At 37.8% G+C, this 18,197-nt stretch overlaps 1 protein-coding gene and 1 long non-coding RNA gene across 2 annotated transcripts; one reads left to right on the forward strand and one right to left on the reverse strand.

Moving 5' to 3' along the window:
• Positions 1-3: 3 nt before the first annotated feature.
• Positions 4-12,805, forward strand: LOC110050729 (uncharacterized). The gene is made up of 4 exons (XM_089274685.1): positions 4-271; positions 696-6,908; positions 7,458-8,199; positions 8,918-12,805. Exons 2-4 carry the CDS (start codon positions 6,822-6,824, stop codon positions 9,364-9,366), a joined length of 1,278 nt encoding a protein of 425 aa, XP_089130811.1. The 5' UTR covers positions 4-271; positions 696-6,821; the 3' UTR covers positions 9,367-12,805.
• A 700-nt stretch (positions 12,806-13,505) lies between these two features.
• On the reverse strand, positions 13,506-18,196 carry LOC110056551 (uncharacterized). Its single transcript, XR_002297446.2, has 2 exons — positions 17,991-18,196; positions 13,506-13,690 (listed from the first exon to the last, which is right to left on the reverse strand). It is a non-coding gene; the product is annotated as an uncharacterized LOC110056551 (long non-coding RNA).
• Between the last annotated feature and the right edge of the window lies 1 nt (position 18,197).

The raw sequence follows: 18,197 nt of genomic DNA on the forward strand, positions 1-18,197 counted from the left end.
AGGAGAGAATGGAAACAGGAGAAGAAGGAGAGAGAGACTGGCAACGAGGTTGCCGGACCAGTCACTTTCGATGGCAATTCTGTTTCCATTTGCACGCTGTTTTGGTGGTCTTTTGAGAGATGGGTCTTGCTTCAAAAGGAAAAAACTACACAAACTTTTTACGAAGAAATCAAGGAGGAAAATGGAACGTACTTTAACTGGTTGATCTGTTCCCGACGGTTGTCAAGATAATAAAGGATCGTGAGGCACTTAAATCAAGTTCGCTGCAAAGGTAAGGAATCCAGTTTTATAGGGATTTTCTGTTATGATAAGCTATAATTGTAAATAAATCAAACTAAGCAATGCATTGGGTGCTCTTTAAAAACCCCAAAAGCCGAAATTCACCTAAAAGGTTTAAGATCGACTTGAGGAAACGAGATAAATTCTGCGAAATAAGCTTAAGCTTGTTGTAAGTCCACCAAATCTATTTTCAACACCTAGTCAGCACAATGCAGCAAGTATAAATTTGCAATGCTTGTCATTTTTTCCTTTGAATTATTTATAAGTATTAACATGATATGAGATCTATAGTCTTTTCAATACATCAAGATGTAGGTTTTTTTTATTTGTCATTTATTTATGTCAGTTATTTATTTGTTTCCCACTGACTCATAATCTTTTTGATTCTTTTGATTTTGTTGTGTCATGAATTAAAGTGACCGCGAGGACAAGGAAATGCAAGAAACATATTGATGATCCCACTATACCCATACCAAAATCTACAAGATTCGACCACATAAATCGCTTAAAGCAGTCTTCCCAGGCCAGTTGACGTCATCTCCCTCCCGTGCATCCCTTTTTCCTGGAGATCATTTCCAGCACCATGAACAGGACACCTCAGAGTTTTCCGCTCACCTGAGTGAGATGGCTGTTGGCAAAAATGTTGTGGATGACTTTGATGGATTATGAAGTGAACCTTTATGCAAGAATTGAAGCTTCACAGAAGCGTTTGATGAAATTGAGTTCCCTATACCTGCAAAGACTACAGAAATACCAATTGATGTAATACACAACAACTCAGATTTGTCCACAGACAGTGATTTAGATAATGATGTTGAAGTTTCAGTTCCGACTCCTCTGAAGAAATTGAGAACTCTTACACTGATGGCCATTCACTGGACTCCCCTGATGAAAGTGAAACTAATGGTTCCCGAGAAAAAAAACATTTTCTGCCAAAGAATATGCCTGTATGGCTATTCTGGCCTTAATTTCAAGACATTGTATGACAATGACAGGCTGCTAAAGATATCCTTGTTTCAATGAAACTACTGGTAATTTGTCCAGAGAATGTCACCGTACAGTTTTACAAATGTACAGCAAGAGTGTGGAAACTGTGAGCTTTTCATTTATGACATCTGTGAGAAATGTCTTCCTCTTTTTCCTAAAGTCAGAAAGGATCAAGTCAAAAATTGTTCAACAGTGGGCTGTGATGGGTATGTGTGTGAATCTACGATTATATTAAATATATACATGCACATATATACTTTTGGTTTTATTGAAATTGTAAATAATATATATTCATTTATGCTGACAGATTTTTTTGCTTAATCTATTTATCAAATCTAAGAGCATCCATTTTTCTATCAGTTAAACTCTGGGTGTTTGATTTAAGGGTCCATACGGGCACATATACACTAACAAATCATGTTGGATCTAAAAAGCAGTGTTATCAGTGCTATAGCTTTATGTTGAGTTGTCAGACTTAAACTGGAATTAATGTACATTTGTTTGGAAATAATTACCTTGGAGCTTGACAACAATAAAAAGGTATGGAACTCCAGAGAAATGATCCTGTTGATTTTTACTAATTCACAGAAACTGATTCATGCACTGAGTTCATCTTTAATTTTGACATTTTGGGAAATTTACAGAAATTTCCAACAATGTTTCATGTGTTTTAGCTATTCTCAAAACTTCCTAGATATTCCAAACACATTTTTTAAAACAGTCTGGAAATTATAGGAGTTCCTAGGAATTCCCAATAATTCCCAGTCATACTTTTCACTATTCCCAAATATTCCAAAATATTCCCAGAAATTCCAAGGTCTTGGATTAAGCATAATTTGCATGACTTGGAATAACTTGGAATTCCTAGGAATTCCCAATAATTCCCAGTCATACTTCCACTATTCCCAAATATTCCCAGAAATTCCAAGGTCTTGGATAAAGCATAATTTGCATGTCTTGGAATAACTTGGAATTCCTAGGAATTCCTAGGAATTCCCAGACTACTGGGAATTTATTTCACAGGGGCATATAATTATCAAGATTGAATGATCATGATCATGATCATGAGTGAAATTATATAGAAATACATGTGAAATGAATGTGAAATCATACAGAACATTTCAAACATGCATCTTTGTAAAGGTACCCTAAAAAAGTGTCATTCACTTTAATTTCCGATGGTTTAAGTTTGGTTAAACTACTTCATGAGTGAAGACAATAAATGAAATTCAAAAACAGCTGGCTAGTCATAGGCACTGATATTGTTTATTACTTTTTTCCTTATGTACAGCTCATGATCAGTGCAGGTCGGCAATGTATATTCTCTTCTTATAAATATTTATGCCAAAATAAAGTAATGTTGCAATCATGAAATACATATGCTTATAAAAAATAATGTTTGGAAGTCCAATACAAACATTACATAGGGAGTATCTTACACAAGACCAAATTTCAGTCTAAGATGTCATACACGATTGCAATGGTGTACCTAAAACTAAAAATAACGTACAATCCAGTCTATAATTATTTAAATAATTCCATACAGCACTCATTAAAAAAAAATGTCAGCAACAATAGAGAAAAGCCAAGATCGAGAGGAATTATGGGTTTTTGTAATCCATATCATGCTCATAACACGTACAGTACATACATTTTGGCCAGACTTGTAAAGAACAAGAAAAAGACATACTTGAAAAATATAATTGAATGCAATTTGTCTATATATTTTTATATATTTCAGTTTAAGGTTTTGACCGTAATTTCTCTCGACCTTTGCTTTTTCCTTTTAACTCTTCAGCACTAGTGTAGTTTAATAACTGACAAAGTCCTCATTCTTTTTTTGAGGCCGATGTCTTTTTGGTGGAAGTTGTTCCTCAACTTCAGCGACAATAGGAACATATTCCCAAGATGGTTTCTTTCTCTTCTTGCCAGCCTCACCCAAACCTTCACCAGCAACAACACCCTTAACATCACTGCCAGCCCTCTTGTTTTCCTTTTACATTTCCCATTTTGAAATTAGAATTTCACATGTGGATTTTGTCTTTATGTTATTTCACATCCATTTCACATGCTTGTGATGAGTTATTTCCATTCCACAGCAATTTCACATTCATGTGAAATATGTTTTTCTATGCTAGAAATATTTCACATGTGTTTCACATGTTTCATTATTTCACATCATCAATTTCACATAGTAAATTTCACATGTTTTGCACTTCACATCCAGTTCACATGGTATTTCACATGTTGCTGCCCAGTAGTGACTTACAGACTGAGACGTTTCAAGAAGAAAATAGTATTTTAATTAAATAGGTGAAACAGCGCCATTTGCTTCATCTAATCTTATGATCATAAACAACTCATTTTCTGTAACACTTTCCCCCAAAATGCATGAAATCGCATCTTTGGCCACCTAAAATTTCAAAAATTTCTGGGGGAACATACCCCCGGACCCCATATGCTGGCTTGTCCCTTCGGGTGAAGCGGGCCTCACTTTAATTCATGTCGCCTTTTATACTTTATTCAACGTCTGTGGAAACTTCTGTTAGAACCCTGATCAGATATCGGGAAGACACATATCAAGAGACTGCACCATGGCGGCTTCATTAATCTGTAAGTCAGCATCATGATTAGAAATGTTACTGTCATATGACTGTTAAAAGCACTAAATATACATGTCGAAAGGTGAATATGTGTGCGAAGACATTCAGGGGGGATTATAAAATTTGTTAATAACTATGAGGGGGATACTTCAATAAAATAACATTTACATGGGGGATCAGCTAAATGTTACTGTCTTTAGCCGAAAATCCTCCGCCATCCGCCAGGCGATAAATAATGACCGATCAAAAGTGATTATTTGTATAGAAAGGCTTTTTCATGGTTAAGATAATAAGCAAAACAATCTTTATTATTTCATTATTTCTTTTTCAAAGGTATAAAAAAACCACGCAAGTTACTGAGAAAAATAACATAGACGCCCCATGCAAAAGAAAACCGATGCACAGCACGTTGGCTCTTGCATGGTTTTCTTTGTCACGAAATGTTTAATTTGCTTTTCTGATCGAAAAACGCGTTTCACGCCGAGAAGCGGAATTGATTTTCATTGCAATTTTAAAATAACAATATTTCGACTCTTCATTTTAGTGAGGAAAATTCATATTTTGGCGAAAAAACGTTCCCCCCGTGTTTTCCACTTAGACCCCGTGTTTTCCACCAGACCCCACGTTTTCCACCAGACCGACGTTTTCCACCAGACCCCTCGTTTTCCACCAGACCCCGCGTTTTCCACACCCCGGGACCACGTACGCCGGGACCCCGGCCCCGCGTTTTCCATCTAGCCGTCTGCAAACACATTAAATTTGCATTCGGGTCAGACATTGCCTAGGAATTGTATATATGGTCGTCTCGGTCTTTTTAAAGCGAGAAATAAACCAAGCCTTAGAATGGTCTAGAATGACTAGAATTTAGTGTTTATAATCCCTATCTGAGAAGATCAATAGGCGGGCGGGATTTTTCTCCTTGTAAAAAGTTTTTGTCATTTGCTAACCTCTCATAAACACCTGGATAACAGTGACGGATCCACAATGAAAAAATTAATTTGCTTCAGCTATCACGGTTGGCTATATGCTCCATGGGCAAATATCGCCGAGAGCTCATTTACATTAATTCACCTACGACGCCATGCAAAAAGTAATTTTCCGTTTAAGAGTAATTTTCACCTTGGAGAGAATGACTCAGCGAAATCAAACCTCGCACCGTCCCCTGCCTCTCGCTAGCGTTTATATTCAGCAAACATTCTGGAAATGCGACAATTGTCGCGAAAGTGCTTTTGTTCTTCGTGAACTGTTTAAAACACGGAAAAAAAAGGTTCCGGAAAATTATTTCTATTGATCGCGCTCGAACATAGTCGGTTAAAAGGTTTTTTGAGTTATTGCTTAGAACGTGATTATTTTGATGCTCGTATACAGTATAATAAAAGCAAGATCCTGAGTTTTACTATTTTTCGGACCATGGCGAATCAATGATCTTTACTAAATTCAAGAACTGGCTCAATAGGGTCCAAAAACATGTCTCTATCCTTCACCTCTTTTAGTTATTTGTATATCTATACCTTGCGCTTTTTACTTTGGAAAGTGCTGAGTCACGCCGAAAAAAGAAAACTGGTTTTATTTTTAAGGTCAGGAGCACGATAGCTGCTATTATATTTTATCACGCCATTGAAATCATCCAATGGAAATTCAAAATCTTGACGTCAGTTTTGTATTATGCCGAGTGTGTACATCGTTCAGTGCGAAAGAAAAGAATGTGAAAATTTAAAGAGACAAATACTCGAAGAATTTATCCAGGATTAAGACACAAAACGAAGGTTCTTCCAACAAGGAGGCATTTGAAGGGACTAATTCTCGAAGAATTTATTATCTAGGATTAGAGCCAGAACAAAGGTTTTTCCAACAGGGAGGCATTTTCGCGTTGCTCAAAAATACGCTTGCTCAGCAAATGTTTGCTTGTTGTTCCAAGTCTGCTGCTTGACGTGTTGGTATTCTAGTTATGTGTTGACTATTTGCATGATAATAGAAAGCAAAGCTCAGTAAAAATAAATAGGTATTGATGAAAAACGGACTTTGAATTTTAGGTTGTACAGAAATATATTCTGTCCAGCTAAGCAATTTGGAGAAGCCCACGCAAAAGTTCAGATACTTGAATATTTCTCACTTGTTGTTTAATTTGGGTGTTTAAACGTTTATTAATATGGTCGAGACGTTTCAGAAGGGTTAGCACAAAGTTGGGGGATGTGAAGACAATCTTCTCACACTTGAGGATACGGCACACAGTCCAGCATTACCTGAATGGACTGAACAACGAGGAATAAACACAATACATGTAGATGTATTTAGATTACGATAAATATCTTATACACACTTCTTTTTTGGATTTTTAGTACTGGCGAATTGACTTTCGCCAGTGCAAATGATGGGGCGAATCATTTTCTGGGAGTTTCTAGACGAAACTGCCTCTTTCCCACTTTCTTAGTATAGCTGCTGTTCGGACGAGGGATTTCTTTCCAGTCATATTTCCGTGAAGTACCTCTTAGTCTTAGTTCTTAATAGTATTATTTTAATAAGTATTGTAACTGACGAAGGGGTCTAAGGGTCTAATATTAAGCCACTTTCTGGCACTTTTTTCCTTCTTGTATGCGTAAATCGAGCACTCCTACGATTGTGTGAAACCACTTCTATTTTTCTTTGTTTGTATTTACATGTGTGTGTTTTTTTTCTACCCGCCGCCATTATATGAGCGGCGAACAAAATCAATTCTTCTTCCAGCTTTAGCGCTTGACTGCATGTTTCTCCGTCCAAAGTTCGATCCATTCCAATAAGCCCAGCTTTGTGAATCTATAATTAGGGGAATCCCCTGAAGAAAAAAAGGCTTTTTAGACAGTCCTTAGGCAGTTTTCGTAGCTCGAATTGTGGGCAAGTTCGGCCGATGACACTGCGATGAGCTAATGCTTTTTTCGAATTGACTTATCGTTTCTTTATTTTTCACTCAAGGTGATGGTCCTTTTTATAATTTTCGGCCTAGCAGCAAGAAGTTTAACCTGGCAGTCGACTCTAACAGTCTTCGTCCTCCTGGTTTTAGCCGTAAGTTAACTTTCGTCACTCTTTATAAGCTAGCGTCACAGGCGCAGAAAGTCAAATTAGACGCTCTGATCAACTAGGAGCAACTAGCAAAGGGCAATTATACCTAAACTAGACGTGGCGAGAGAATTCATGGAAGGACACATTTAGTCGCCTTCCCCTCCACCCCCTAAATGCTAACCGCAAGCATACAGTACTAAATAAATGCTAACCGCAAGCAAACTTAGTATATAAATGCTAACCGCAAGCAAACAGCAGTAAATAAAAGCAAACTACGAGGAAATATTCTATCACAGGGGCCCATGAACGGGTAATCTGTGTATTCCCTAGCCGAAGGGTTTCTTTCGTGGCCTCGATTTCATGCGCCAAGAGCCAAGGGTCAACAATCGACATGTTGATTAGTATATATATGTTATTTGCCGGCTGGGAGGTCCGTATGGTGAAAAACTGTGACCGAGGTCTTTAGTTACGCTTCAAAATTTGCCAATATTCAACTGAAATATTCGGGTCCATTATAAAATGTTTTGCATTTTTGTCTTTTTACTTTCTTAGATACCTGTAAGGGTGAGAACTCAATGCCCAGAGTGCATTGGCCAATATATAAAAACGGTCGACACTATAACAGGGGAGTGCATCAGTTGTTTCCCTTGTCTACGATGTGATGGTGATTACACTTCATCAGTCCCTTGTGGAGCAACTGTTCCCTTTGGTACAGACATAAAATGTGTCTTAATTCCATCAGACCCTGTGGTTCTTCCTGACGCTGGTACGCAAACACAGTATTTAAATTCTCTGCCCTTGGCCATCTCTAGTAAGTTCATTGTTGCACCAGCCACAAGCATTGTTCATCCCACTACTAGTTCCAGTGCTTCTACCAGATCCAGTATTAAAGGAACTGACAGATCAGATACAAAGAAGCAGAAGAGCGAAAAGGACCTTGCATTAGCAGAATGGAAGAAAGACTCAAGAATCTATATATTTGGTGGGATATTTCTTGCAGTTGCATTGGTGGCTGTCATGTACAGGATTAGAAGAAAAAGCAGAAAACAAGTACTGCTACAACCAGTGGATCATGTCAAGCCTGATCCTTCCTCACCAATACAGTCACTGCCAGATGTTCTTCGTCAAGATAGAGAAACTTGCAGCATCAATTGTACAACAAACACTGTTGAATTTAGACGTCACAATGGTTGTGCATCTGAGATAGGAGATGGCAATCAGAGATCCCAGTGTTTAGCAGCACAAAGTTCTTCAGGAGGAAATACCAGACCCTCAGATCTTGTTGCAGCTCCAGGTAAATAGTAATACTTGCCATACTTGATTAAGCCATGGGCCCCCAATGATGCCTGTCTCCATGGTAGAATTGTAAATTTAAAGAACCCCTTGACCTTAGGTTACAATTGTGTGATATGACATGATCTGATATGGCCCTCAACAATAAGCTACCCTGGCTTACTTCATGAACATGACTGCACTCCTAAATAAACTGCAGTAGTTAAATACATGCTGGATCCACCAGGGCAGTTTAAATATAAATGCTTAAGGCATTAATTTAATGAAGAAAATATGTGTATATGATTCATTTTTATCAAAGAAATTAATACAGATATGATAATACTGTTGTTGTAAAATCATTTTTGTGACTGCACAAGAACAGCATGGTAGTATTTGTATCAATATCAAGAAGCAAGAAACTGATAGTTCAATTTGGTATTAGTTTGTTGATATATTTAGGAGGTGGAAGGAAGGTACATAATATGTGATTCTGTTGTTTAGCACGAGAGCCTGGTGTGATTTCAGCTCCAATGTCAGACATAATTTTAATTTAAATTCAAATTTATATATAATTATTATGATAATTATTATTTCGCCTAACATTTTAGAGTGGGTTGGGGTTAGGGTTAGGGTTAGCACTGAAATTTAGTTTCAAGTTAATAGAGGGACAGAAAATACCAAATCTTATTGCAAGTCAACATGCTGACACTACATTTAATTTATTTTTTTGTTCACAGTTGATGCTGTTCAACTGCATACCCGGTCACTTCCTCCTGAACCTTTGTCTCAATCTCTCATTGTACAGAATGGTGCCATTGCTGATGGTATACTGGAGCAAGGAAGACCTTCTATCTGGTCAACACTGTCACAAAGACAAAAGTATGACACAAAGGTTTTGGAGATACCATATCCTCTTCTGTACAAAATTTGTCTCACCCTTGATATACCGAGAGCTGATGGGAATGATGTTAGAATGCTCGCATACAAGCTTGGAATTTCACTTCCTGACCTTGCCATTCTTAAACAGGCAGCCATTACACAACAACCAGATAATAATTATTTTAATTCCACCAGCTATGTTGTTCTAAACAAAAACCATTCTCTTTCAGTAAAGGGTTTTGTTGGTATAATGGAAGGAATTGAAAGGGATGACATCATCTATCTGATAAATGACTGGTCAAATTAAAGATAAGATATCAATTTATTCATTGACCGCAAGGGAAAATACAGACTTGTAAGCAGTTATCCATGAAGCCCCAAAAGACCCGAACCTTTTCCAACCAATTATAACACGCATATCAATCAGATCAACCATCATGACAGATCTATGTCATTTTGAAACTTAAACCCCCAATATATTTCCTGTGTCTCCCTACCACCCAGATTAGAATCGTAACAATTAATGACCATGTCAAATAACATAATATGGTGAATTAATTTCAAAACTTGCTAAAATTATTTGCATTTTCCCATCACTTCCAGTAGTTGAGAGCTCCCTTCTTCAGTTTGTGTACGATTTTTCTACATGATTGAAAGAAGTGCAACTTACCCAGTACGTAGTACAGGGTAAAGGCAATTTAAATTCATTTGGTTCCATTTTTACGGCTCTTTTTTGTCACTTTTAACCAAAAGTTATCTTCAAGAGTGAAATATGGTAAATACCTCTTACATGTACAAGCCGAGTTCGAGGTCCATACTGTAAGTTACGGACCGAGTTTTTCCCCATCAATTTATGGCCCAAGTGCGAAGTGCGTGGGCCATACATCGAAGGGGAAAAACGAAGATCCGTAACTTACCGTACAGACCGAGGAAACGAGGTTAGTAAGATATTTATCACATCTCTACTGTGTGTCTGACGGCTCGGGAATGATTTCTATTCATGAGGAACGGCTTCAAATTTCTGACGCACCTCAAAAGCAAAACAATTCAATTTGAACTGACCATTTGAAATCATTAGTAGGTTATTATACACAATTTTGTTCTCTTACTTGCTAAAAAATCTAAGAACACTTGTCGATAAACCACGAAACATTTAGTAACAAAAACAGCTTTAAATTTTAGCGGGCCGTGCAGTAGATTACAGCCTGCTAAATTGACCAATCACAGCACACATACCAACTGAGAGATATAATAATTACCAATATTTTTCCACAAGCACACTTGGATATGAGATTATAGATAGCTAATGAGGTGCATAGCGCCAAGTTGTTTATAATTTCATCCATATCCAGCAAGCATGAGTGGAACAATTGTTTTGCTAAGAATGCCCACAAAATGTAGAAAGTTAAAATAAAGTAAGAATAAAAATGCACACACACACAAAAAAATACACGTATGCTCACTACATTTGTATGGCATGGTATAATTATACCATGCTGCCCGAGTTTTCTATTGAGTGAATACAAGGTCAACAAGGCCTAGCTAAGTCGACTATTACTCATAGAAAACAAAGGCAAGACACGACCAATAGACTAATTGGTTTAGTAGACACTAAAGGATAACAGCCTAAAATTATGTATAATTTTCAGCTTCAAGAGCAGCACATGCAATTGTTGTCTATCAGCGAACAAAAAATGAGAGAACCAATCAGATTTGTGGATCTCCAATAGAGCACTAGGCCAATGAAAACTGCTGAATTACATTATCTTGTGATCCAGTTCTCATTACCGGGCTTATCATTTTAAAAGTAGGGGAGAAGATGGCATGTCAAAGAGAAGCTCAACTTGGTAGTCCATTTTTGTACCTTATTGAATTCTTTTAAGCTTAAGTTTAATGATCATTATTGGTATCCGGTCACTTCGCTCCGTGGTTAGATTGCTCCAAGCTGCTCCAAGTCAGTTTGCTCCAACGTGCATATAGATTATTCCTCGTTCTTTCATCCACTGCCAAGCCAAACTCGGTTACCTGTGTGGAGCAATCTAACTTTTGGTTTGAGCGAACTGACTTGGAGCCAACTAACCATGGAGCGAAATGACCGTAATTCTCATTATTGCTCATTATTTTTTTAATCCATACTTTGTTTGCAACCAACAGCAACCTTTCAGTCAATCCTGACTAGCAATTTTTGAAGTTTTTTTCTTATTAAATTGATACATTGTCACTGCTGTTATCATTTTTGAAAATATATTTTAAGCCATGTCAAAAGTTGTAGTAGAGTGTTAGTCATGGTGGTGGTAGTAGATTGTTAGTCATTGCAGTATTATAAACCTGCAAGCTTTTGCAATGTTAATGTACCACCTGTCATACGAGTGATCATGAGTCCCATGCATTGTAACACTTATTGACCAATATATCCAGGGCTGTATGGCTGATTATGCTTGATTAAGGCCCTTGATGTTATGGGTGAACTTACCTTTTGTTGACACAATTCACTCACAAAGTAACAAATTTGTTACAGGTGCAAAGATCAAGGTAACAGGTGACTCAAACTTAACAACTGCCCAGATATCCCATGCCTTAAGTTCACTAACTTGACATTCAGGTATCTCAAATGAACTACTCTTAGTTAAATAGTTGTTTAATTGTTAACTTGATCCAGTCTGAGACTCTGAAGTTGATGCCTTCTGTTCAAGCTTACTGGATTTTTTATCAACCGAAAAGCATGGAATGTGTAGTTTCTTTAGAGTAAATTGTTATTTATTATGTAGTTGCAATACTTATGAAACGTATCATGCCCACCTTTAGTATTTGTCAGGTAAGAATTCTGCAACAAGTATGGTTATCATACCAGGGGGAGGGGGGGGTACTTCCAGAAAAGTTGGGTGGGGGTGTGCGGCCCACTTCCCAAAACCCTTACCCTATTTATGACCAAAATCTGCGTTTTTTGCTACTCTATTTATGACCTGGCCAAAAATTTGATAGCCTATTTATGACCATTGCAGCTGACCCAGTTGTTCCAAACATAAGTTATTAAGGGCTTTTGTTGACGGCCATTGATAAGGATGAAAAAGTAGCTTCTTCTAAGAAACATACCCAATTCAAGACCAGAGTGCTAAAACCATACCCTATTTATGACCAAAGCGGCTGAAAAACCCTATCCTTTGGGGCCGCACATACCTATATAACCCATATAAAGGAGTACCCCCAACCTGGGTTATCAATTACCACTGAGGGTACACTTGCTTCAGTCTTTCAGGTACTGGTATTTGAATGATTCATTTTGGCGTTCTATGCCATCACTGATGTTTACAGCCACCAGGAATTGCTCTTGACCATAAGCCCATACCTATTGCTGAAAGTCAGTAGATATGGAGATTTTTTATATGAGTCAGAATGTATAATTATAACACTAGGCGGCTATGTGTATAATTAAAATTATGCATCATTGGGGATGTGAGTACAAGGATTGACACTAAAGAGTTGTTGTACACTTAACTTTGTATGCCCAGGTCAGTAGACTTTTGTAACTGATAACATCTGATACATTAGAATGTAATTTTTTTTCTTAAAAGCCCATTAGCGATTGGGAACAAATAAAGTATGTCTTTGTGTATGTATATAGTAACTAAGAACCACAATTGTGTAGTTTGACCTCAGATTCAAAGAGAAAATAGTATTTTTTTTAACATTGTTTTTGAACCCTTTCTGCATCACCAAAATTAATAAATACAGTGTTGATTATGTTATTAGTTTTCTTTCATTATTTTACTCTTTTTTCTATAGTTTAAATGTACCTTGGCTTCTGGCATCCATGTTTTCTTAAACAAGTTGCATAATTGAGGATTTGACATCCACAACTCACTAGCCTTTAAGGACTTGAGATTCCCTTGAAAGACATCTTCTGTTGGAGATGTTGCCACATTGCAAAGCAAGGAAAGAACCTCCTCCCATTGATGGTTTAAGCCATTCTTGTATTATGCATGTACGTAATTTTATGTCAAAAATTTATTGCATCAAAGACCTTACAAACCTTCAAATTTAGACTCAATTGCATTGATTTCCTCATAGCAAAAGTCTGTCATAAAGTACTGGGGTTTCAACTCGGAATTCCAGGCACAGAAAATTTTCAGCGCTTCCTCTATTGCAGCTTTTGTTTTACTTTGGGTTATAAAAGCTCCAACCACTGTATACTTAACATTGGTTTTAACCACAAGGAAGAACAATGAGAGCTCATGGTCTTGTATGTAGCATCCAGAAGCATGATTTCATCTCCATATCTGCTCATCATGAGAGTGTGGCCTGTGAGCCTCTTCCCCTGTGTGGCTGATGCTAGACAAGTGCTTGTTCTGTTTCAATTGTGTGGTCTCTTTGCATTTGGTGTCCTTAGCTGGTCTACTACTCAGGAGTCCCTTGTGTCCATCACCTGCCTTTTGGCAAATTTTGAGGTTTCTTTTTTTTTTTGTCTTAATTTGTGAAGGCGAGGTTCGATCCCTCGGTGAAGTTGGCGGCTTGGTGCCCCTCCATTTCTGGCAAACCCCTTCTGAGGCATCGCACTCGACAGCCTCGGTGGGGGATTAGATGTTACATCTGAGAGCCATTGCACTCACCCTTCTGGGGGGCTGCTCATTCACCTAGTTAAAAAAAAAGATGGTATCTTGAAGTAAACACGTGTTGTTCACTGAAGACCATTGTAAACCCCAAATAACTCAAAAAATTTTACTTTTGCTTAAATGACTCTGGAACAGGGTTGATTTTCCCATTTTCCCTGATTTGTGTATTCCCACTTCAGTAAGAACCACTGAGAACTGTTCAGTTACAAACTGACCATTATGTTCCAGTTCCAGTGTAACACGCAATTTCAATGTTTATATGCAAATCTTGCTTTCACAGTCGCCATTATGGTGTTATTTATGAACATATATAATTAAACGGTAAAAACTTGTTGTAAGCAGAGAGTAAACTGGAGGATGTACATATGGCAGTTTTTATAACTGAAATGATCATCCTGCATAAATGTGTTTTATATTTATGATTACTACTAACATTATTATTACTGTTATTCCAAAGGGTCTTGGTAATAGCAGGCAAGTCAAGAATTCAAAGAAAATTAAATGAAAACTTTTAAGTTTCAAAGACATGTTTCGACAGAAACTGCCATCATCTTCAGTTGATTGATGTACAAAGTGTTGGAAGTTGAATTTATAATGAGTAGAAATATGCTAATTGTGACAACAAAATGAAGCAAAGTGTGAAGGTGTGAAAGTGTGAGAATTCAACTTCCAATGCTTTGTACATCAATCAACTGAAAATGACAGTGGGTTCTGTCGAAACAAAGTTTTTTAAATTTGTTGTTTTCCTTTTTACTATTATTATTATGATGATGATGATGATGATGATGATATTTTTTTCCTTTGTGCTTATTATCTGGAACAGGGTACGGATCGTCTGAAACAGGGTCGTTAATTCATCTCTTTTTGTCTGGTAAAAGGTCCTTGTACATATGGCACACCCCCTTAGTAAATTTAAGGGAGTACAACCCCAAACCCCCTGCCAGGGGAAAAAGGTCCTGCCTCCAGATCCAAACATTTTGTCAGATTTATAACAAGAAAATTTTGTCATGATTTCTTGCTCGTATTTCTTCAGTAATAGCATGGCTTCCTCTAGCAAATCAACATATCCGTAGTTTTGGTTTTCAGGGCTTTTAAAGATCTGCCATGTGCTTGCAGGGTTTGAAGAGTCAACATTTGAACAACCAGGACCAAGTGAACTGCTTGTTTCCTCCTTCTCCGAGGATTCATGTTCTATGTTATCCATGATAAAAGGGCAGTGCCAAGAGGTTTTTTGATGCCTTAATAATAGCCCATAAAATTAATCTTAATGGAAGTTCAAAACTCATGAGCACAAAAGATTCACAAAAGCATAAAAGATCATAAAAATACACTTGCAAAGACTTTTTACAATAACTATCTAATTTCTTGCACGCTGATAGGCTCATTTTTACTATCAATAAGAGTACAGACAGACAAAATTTTAATTTATGCAAGCTTTCAAGTTCAACTTTCAGCTGTCAAACTGTCAACTTTTTAACCAATGAGATTTTATGGACTTTTTGAAGTAGCCAATCAAAAAGCAAGAAAAGCTACTGAGAATGCTTGCATCATTTTGAATAAAATTCACTTATCTTTGTTTATAGCAAGTTTACGGTGTCTTTTCCCCCCATTTATTCCTGGCATATTTGACCATTTTGGGGTCTTGTTATTGTAAAAAGCAAATTGATGTCAGTTTTTCATTCTCTGTCCTCTTATTGATGATAAATTTCATCATAACATTGTCAATTTATGATGCAATTTATCATCAATAAGAGGATAGACACATTAAAAATCTGACGTCAATTTGTTAATTCGAAATTGCCCGCGAAAAAACCTACAATGTCTCTCGGATTGGTGGAAAACTATACTTCGTCTACTCGGCAAACATTCGTCGGTCAGTCGGAAATTATCGGAACGTCACGTCCATATATGGCGCCGATTCCATACTTCAAAATGACCAACACATTTGTTGTTCTGAGTTGATAATCACAGGTTTTTAAACTCGTTCAGACTCACATTATTGATTTTTATAAAAGCACTATCAAATGATCGACTGGTGACAAGTCCAAGTGAACATACTTGAAGATGAAAACCTAAGGGACTGTTCATTTTTTATGAGGGAGGGGGGGCTGGTGGGATTTGGGAAACACCATTTAAAAATCGCATGACCCCCCTCAGCTTACAAATTTTTTCACATGGCCCCCCCTTATAGCGGTCATTTTTTGGGATGACCCCCCCCCCCAAAAAAAAATTGAACAAACAATATTTAGATTTCAACTTTTTTAATATTTCTCTATTATCCCCCTACTTCACGTTATTGTGCTCACTATGAAGACAATATTTACAATCTCTATACGACAGAGAGCTGTTGTTTAAAAAACAAATCAAAAGAAAGAGAAGTCAATTTCGGATCTCCTAGTTATGGCTCGCCCTGAGCGTGTGGCATTTGGCCTCTCATTGGCATCTTCCTCATCTGAATTGATGAATGCAAGAATGACGTCACTTGAGTCATCTTCTCCCCCAGAGTCAATGGCATCACAGTCATACTCGTCATTGTCACTTTCATCCGTTTCACTGCTATCAGCACTTGCCCTGTTGTCATTTTGTGTCAATGTCTTGGCATTTCTCAGTGTTGGTTGGCCAGCTCTGAGAGGACTCTTCTGCTGCAAGCATGAATGTCTTACAATTGCCTTTACTTTCTCACTCTTGCTGCTTTTCAAATGCTGCTTCAGCCCGTGGTGGTTTGAGTACTTATTTAGTTCTGGAACACGTAGCTTTTTAAGCTTGGTTAGATCTTCGCACAACTCAGTCCAAGGATAATCCTCCTCCCTACTTAACTTTGCCTTTTCTTCTGCTCTCTTTTTCCTTTTAAATTCCAGCACTTCAAGATGCTGAAGATAATCCACCACAAACTTCGATTTGACAATAAACTTATCTGCAAATAGAGCAACGCTCTCTGGGTCAGATAAAACCAGCCTGCCACTTCCATGCTCTTTCTTCTTTATATTGTTAATCCAATCGGGGAAAGAGCGCATTACTACATGAGCATCATGAAAGAGGCTCATTCCAAAATGCGCAATAATGGCGAAAGCGACGACTCGTTTAAGAAAAGGTTTACAGCTGAACGATCCAGGCAGTTTGACATCTTACAAGCAAAAGAAGTAATTTTTCTAGGTGCGGATGGCTGTTCAGAAAGGGCGAGTGAGTTTTTCATGCAAGGGTACCAGTTGAAGTCCAGTGATGGAAGAAAACTGAACTTCTCCATCAAAGAGCGCAGAGCAATGGTGGAAAAGTTGAATGTCATATTGAAAGATGTAAAGGAACACGATTCCACACTCTTTCAGTCCAATGGGCTTGCTTTAAAGCAGGGCGAAGAATTTGCCCACAGTTTTAATGTAAAACAGATCAAATGTACAGAAGCTAAGTTGACGAAGGTCACGCAGGACATGGAAGCACTAGAAAATAAGAAGAGCAATTATAACAGCATATTCAAAGGCATACTCAAACAGCACATCAACAAAAGGAGAAGGTAAAAAGAAAACCGCAGAAAGTCAAATGAAAGAAAGAGGAAGCGGACTGAAAACAACGTCCAACGAGTTTATGGAATCTGTGTTGGAAACCGCTAGGAAATGATCTTCCACAATGCCTTGTCTATCCTCCTAGAACGGCCGTCCCGGAAGAGTGTCTTAAAGTTGACGATGTTGCCACGTCGATATTTAGAAGAGATGGGCCATACATCGCACAGCTCTTGGAAGGGAATTATTTCATCAATGCTACAAGAAGCAGAATCACCACCAACCTTGAGCGGGAAGTCAGAGATTATGTTTACACCTTCATGTACCCTGAAGGGTACACTCTGACGGAAAGCATTGCTGCTTCTTGCAGCATTGGTGAAAGAGACTCCCATAGCAGCACAAGCGGCGACGAAGAACTCGACGACAGCGGAGATGAAGATGAGTGCCAGTGAAAGTTGCATTCGAAAATAACAGTATTAAATACTTCTTTTCAGTAGCTACAAATGCTTTTTGTCGCCAAACGTTTTTTTAAAGCAGAAGGAAAGTTTGTAATAAATTTGTATCCTGCCTTCTATGTTTATTCTATAGCAATTTTTTTGATATTCAAACATTATGCCATTTTAAAGTTTTACTAAAATATTTCACATGACCCCCCCTTTTTCCCTTATTTTTTTGGGATGGCCCCCCCTCAAAAGCCATTTTTTTTCGCATGGCTCCCCCCCAAATCCCACGAGCCCCCCCCTACCTTATAAAAAATGAACGGTCCCTAAGCCATTATATTATCCCTTAAAAACCGTAAAAGTCGTAAAAGGCCAGTTAATACGCACCTTGAGACACATTATTCTTGCGATGGCAAGCGCCTATATTTCTGAGAAGACGTAACGTCTATTGTCATCTTCAAGCGCATTTAGCACGGTGACGTGACGGCATTCTCAGATATTAAACCGTGGAAAAGGTGCTTACGTTGCATCTCCAGCTGGTATTCTCAGATATTAAACCGTGGAAAAGGTGCTTACGTTACACCTCCAACTTGT

Source organism: Orbicella faveolata, unplaced genomic scaffold (genome assembly GCF_042242905.1).
Source record: "Orbicella faveolata isolate gen_17 unplaced genomic scaffold, um_ofav_v1 contig_36, whole genome shotgun sequence".
In the NCBI taxonomy this organism is placed as follows: Eukaryota; Metazoa; Cnidaria; class Anthozoa; order Scleractinia; family Merulinidae; genus Orbicella; species Orbicella faveolata.

Bases quoted from the DNA above. Each gene is read 5' to 3' on its own strand.
- LOC110050729 (XM_089274685.1), top strand. From the start codon at position 6,822: ATGGTCCTTTTTATAATTTTCGGCCTAGCAGCAAGAAGTTTAACCTGG. The intron at 6,909-7,457 runs GTAAGTTAACTT...TTACTTTCTTAG, and splicing joins TCGTCCTCCTGGTTTTAGCC to ATACCTGTAAGGGTGAGAAC. The intron at 8,200-8,917 runs GTAAATAGTAAT...TTTTGTTCACAG, and splicing joins AGATCTTGTTGCAGCTCCAG to TTGATGCTGTTCAACTGCAT.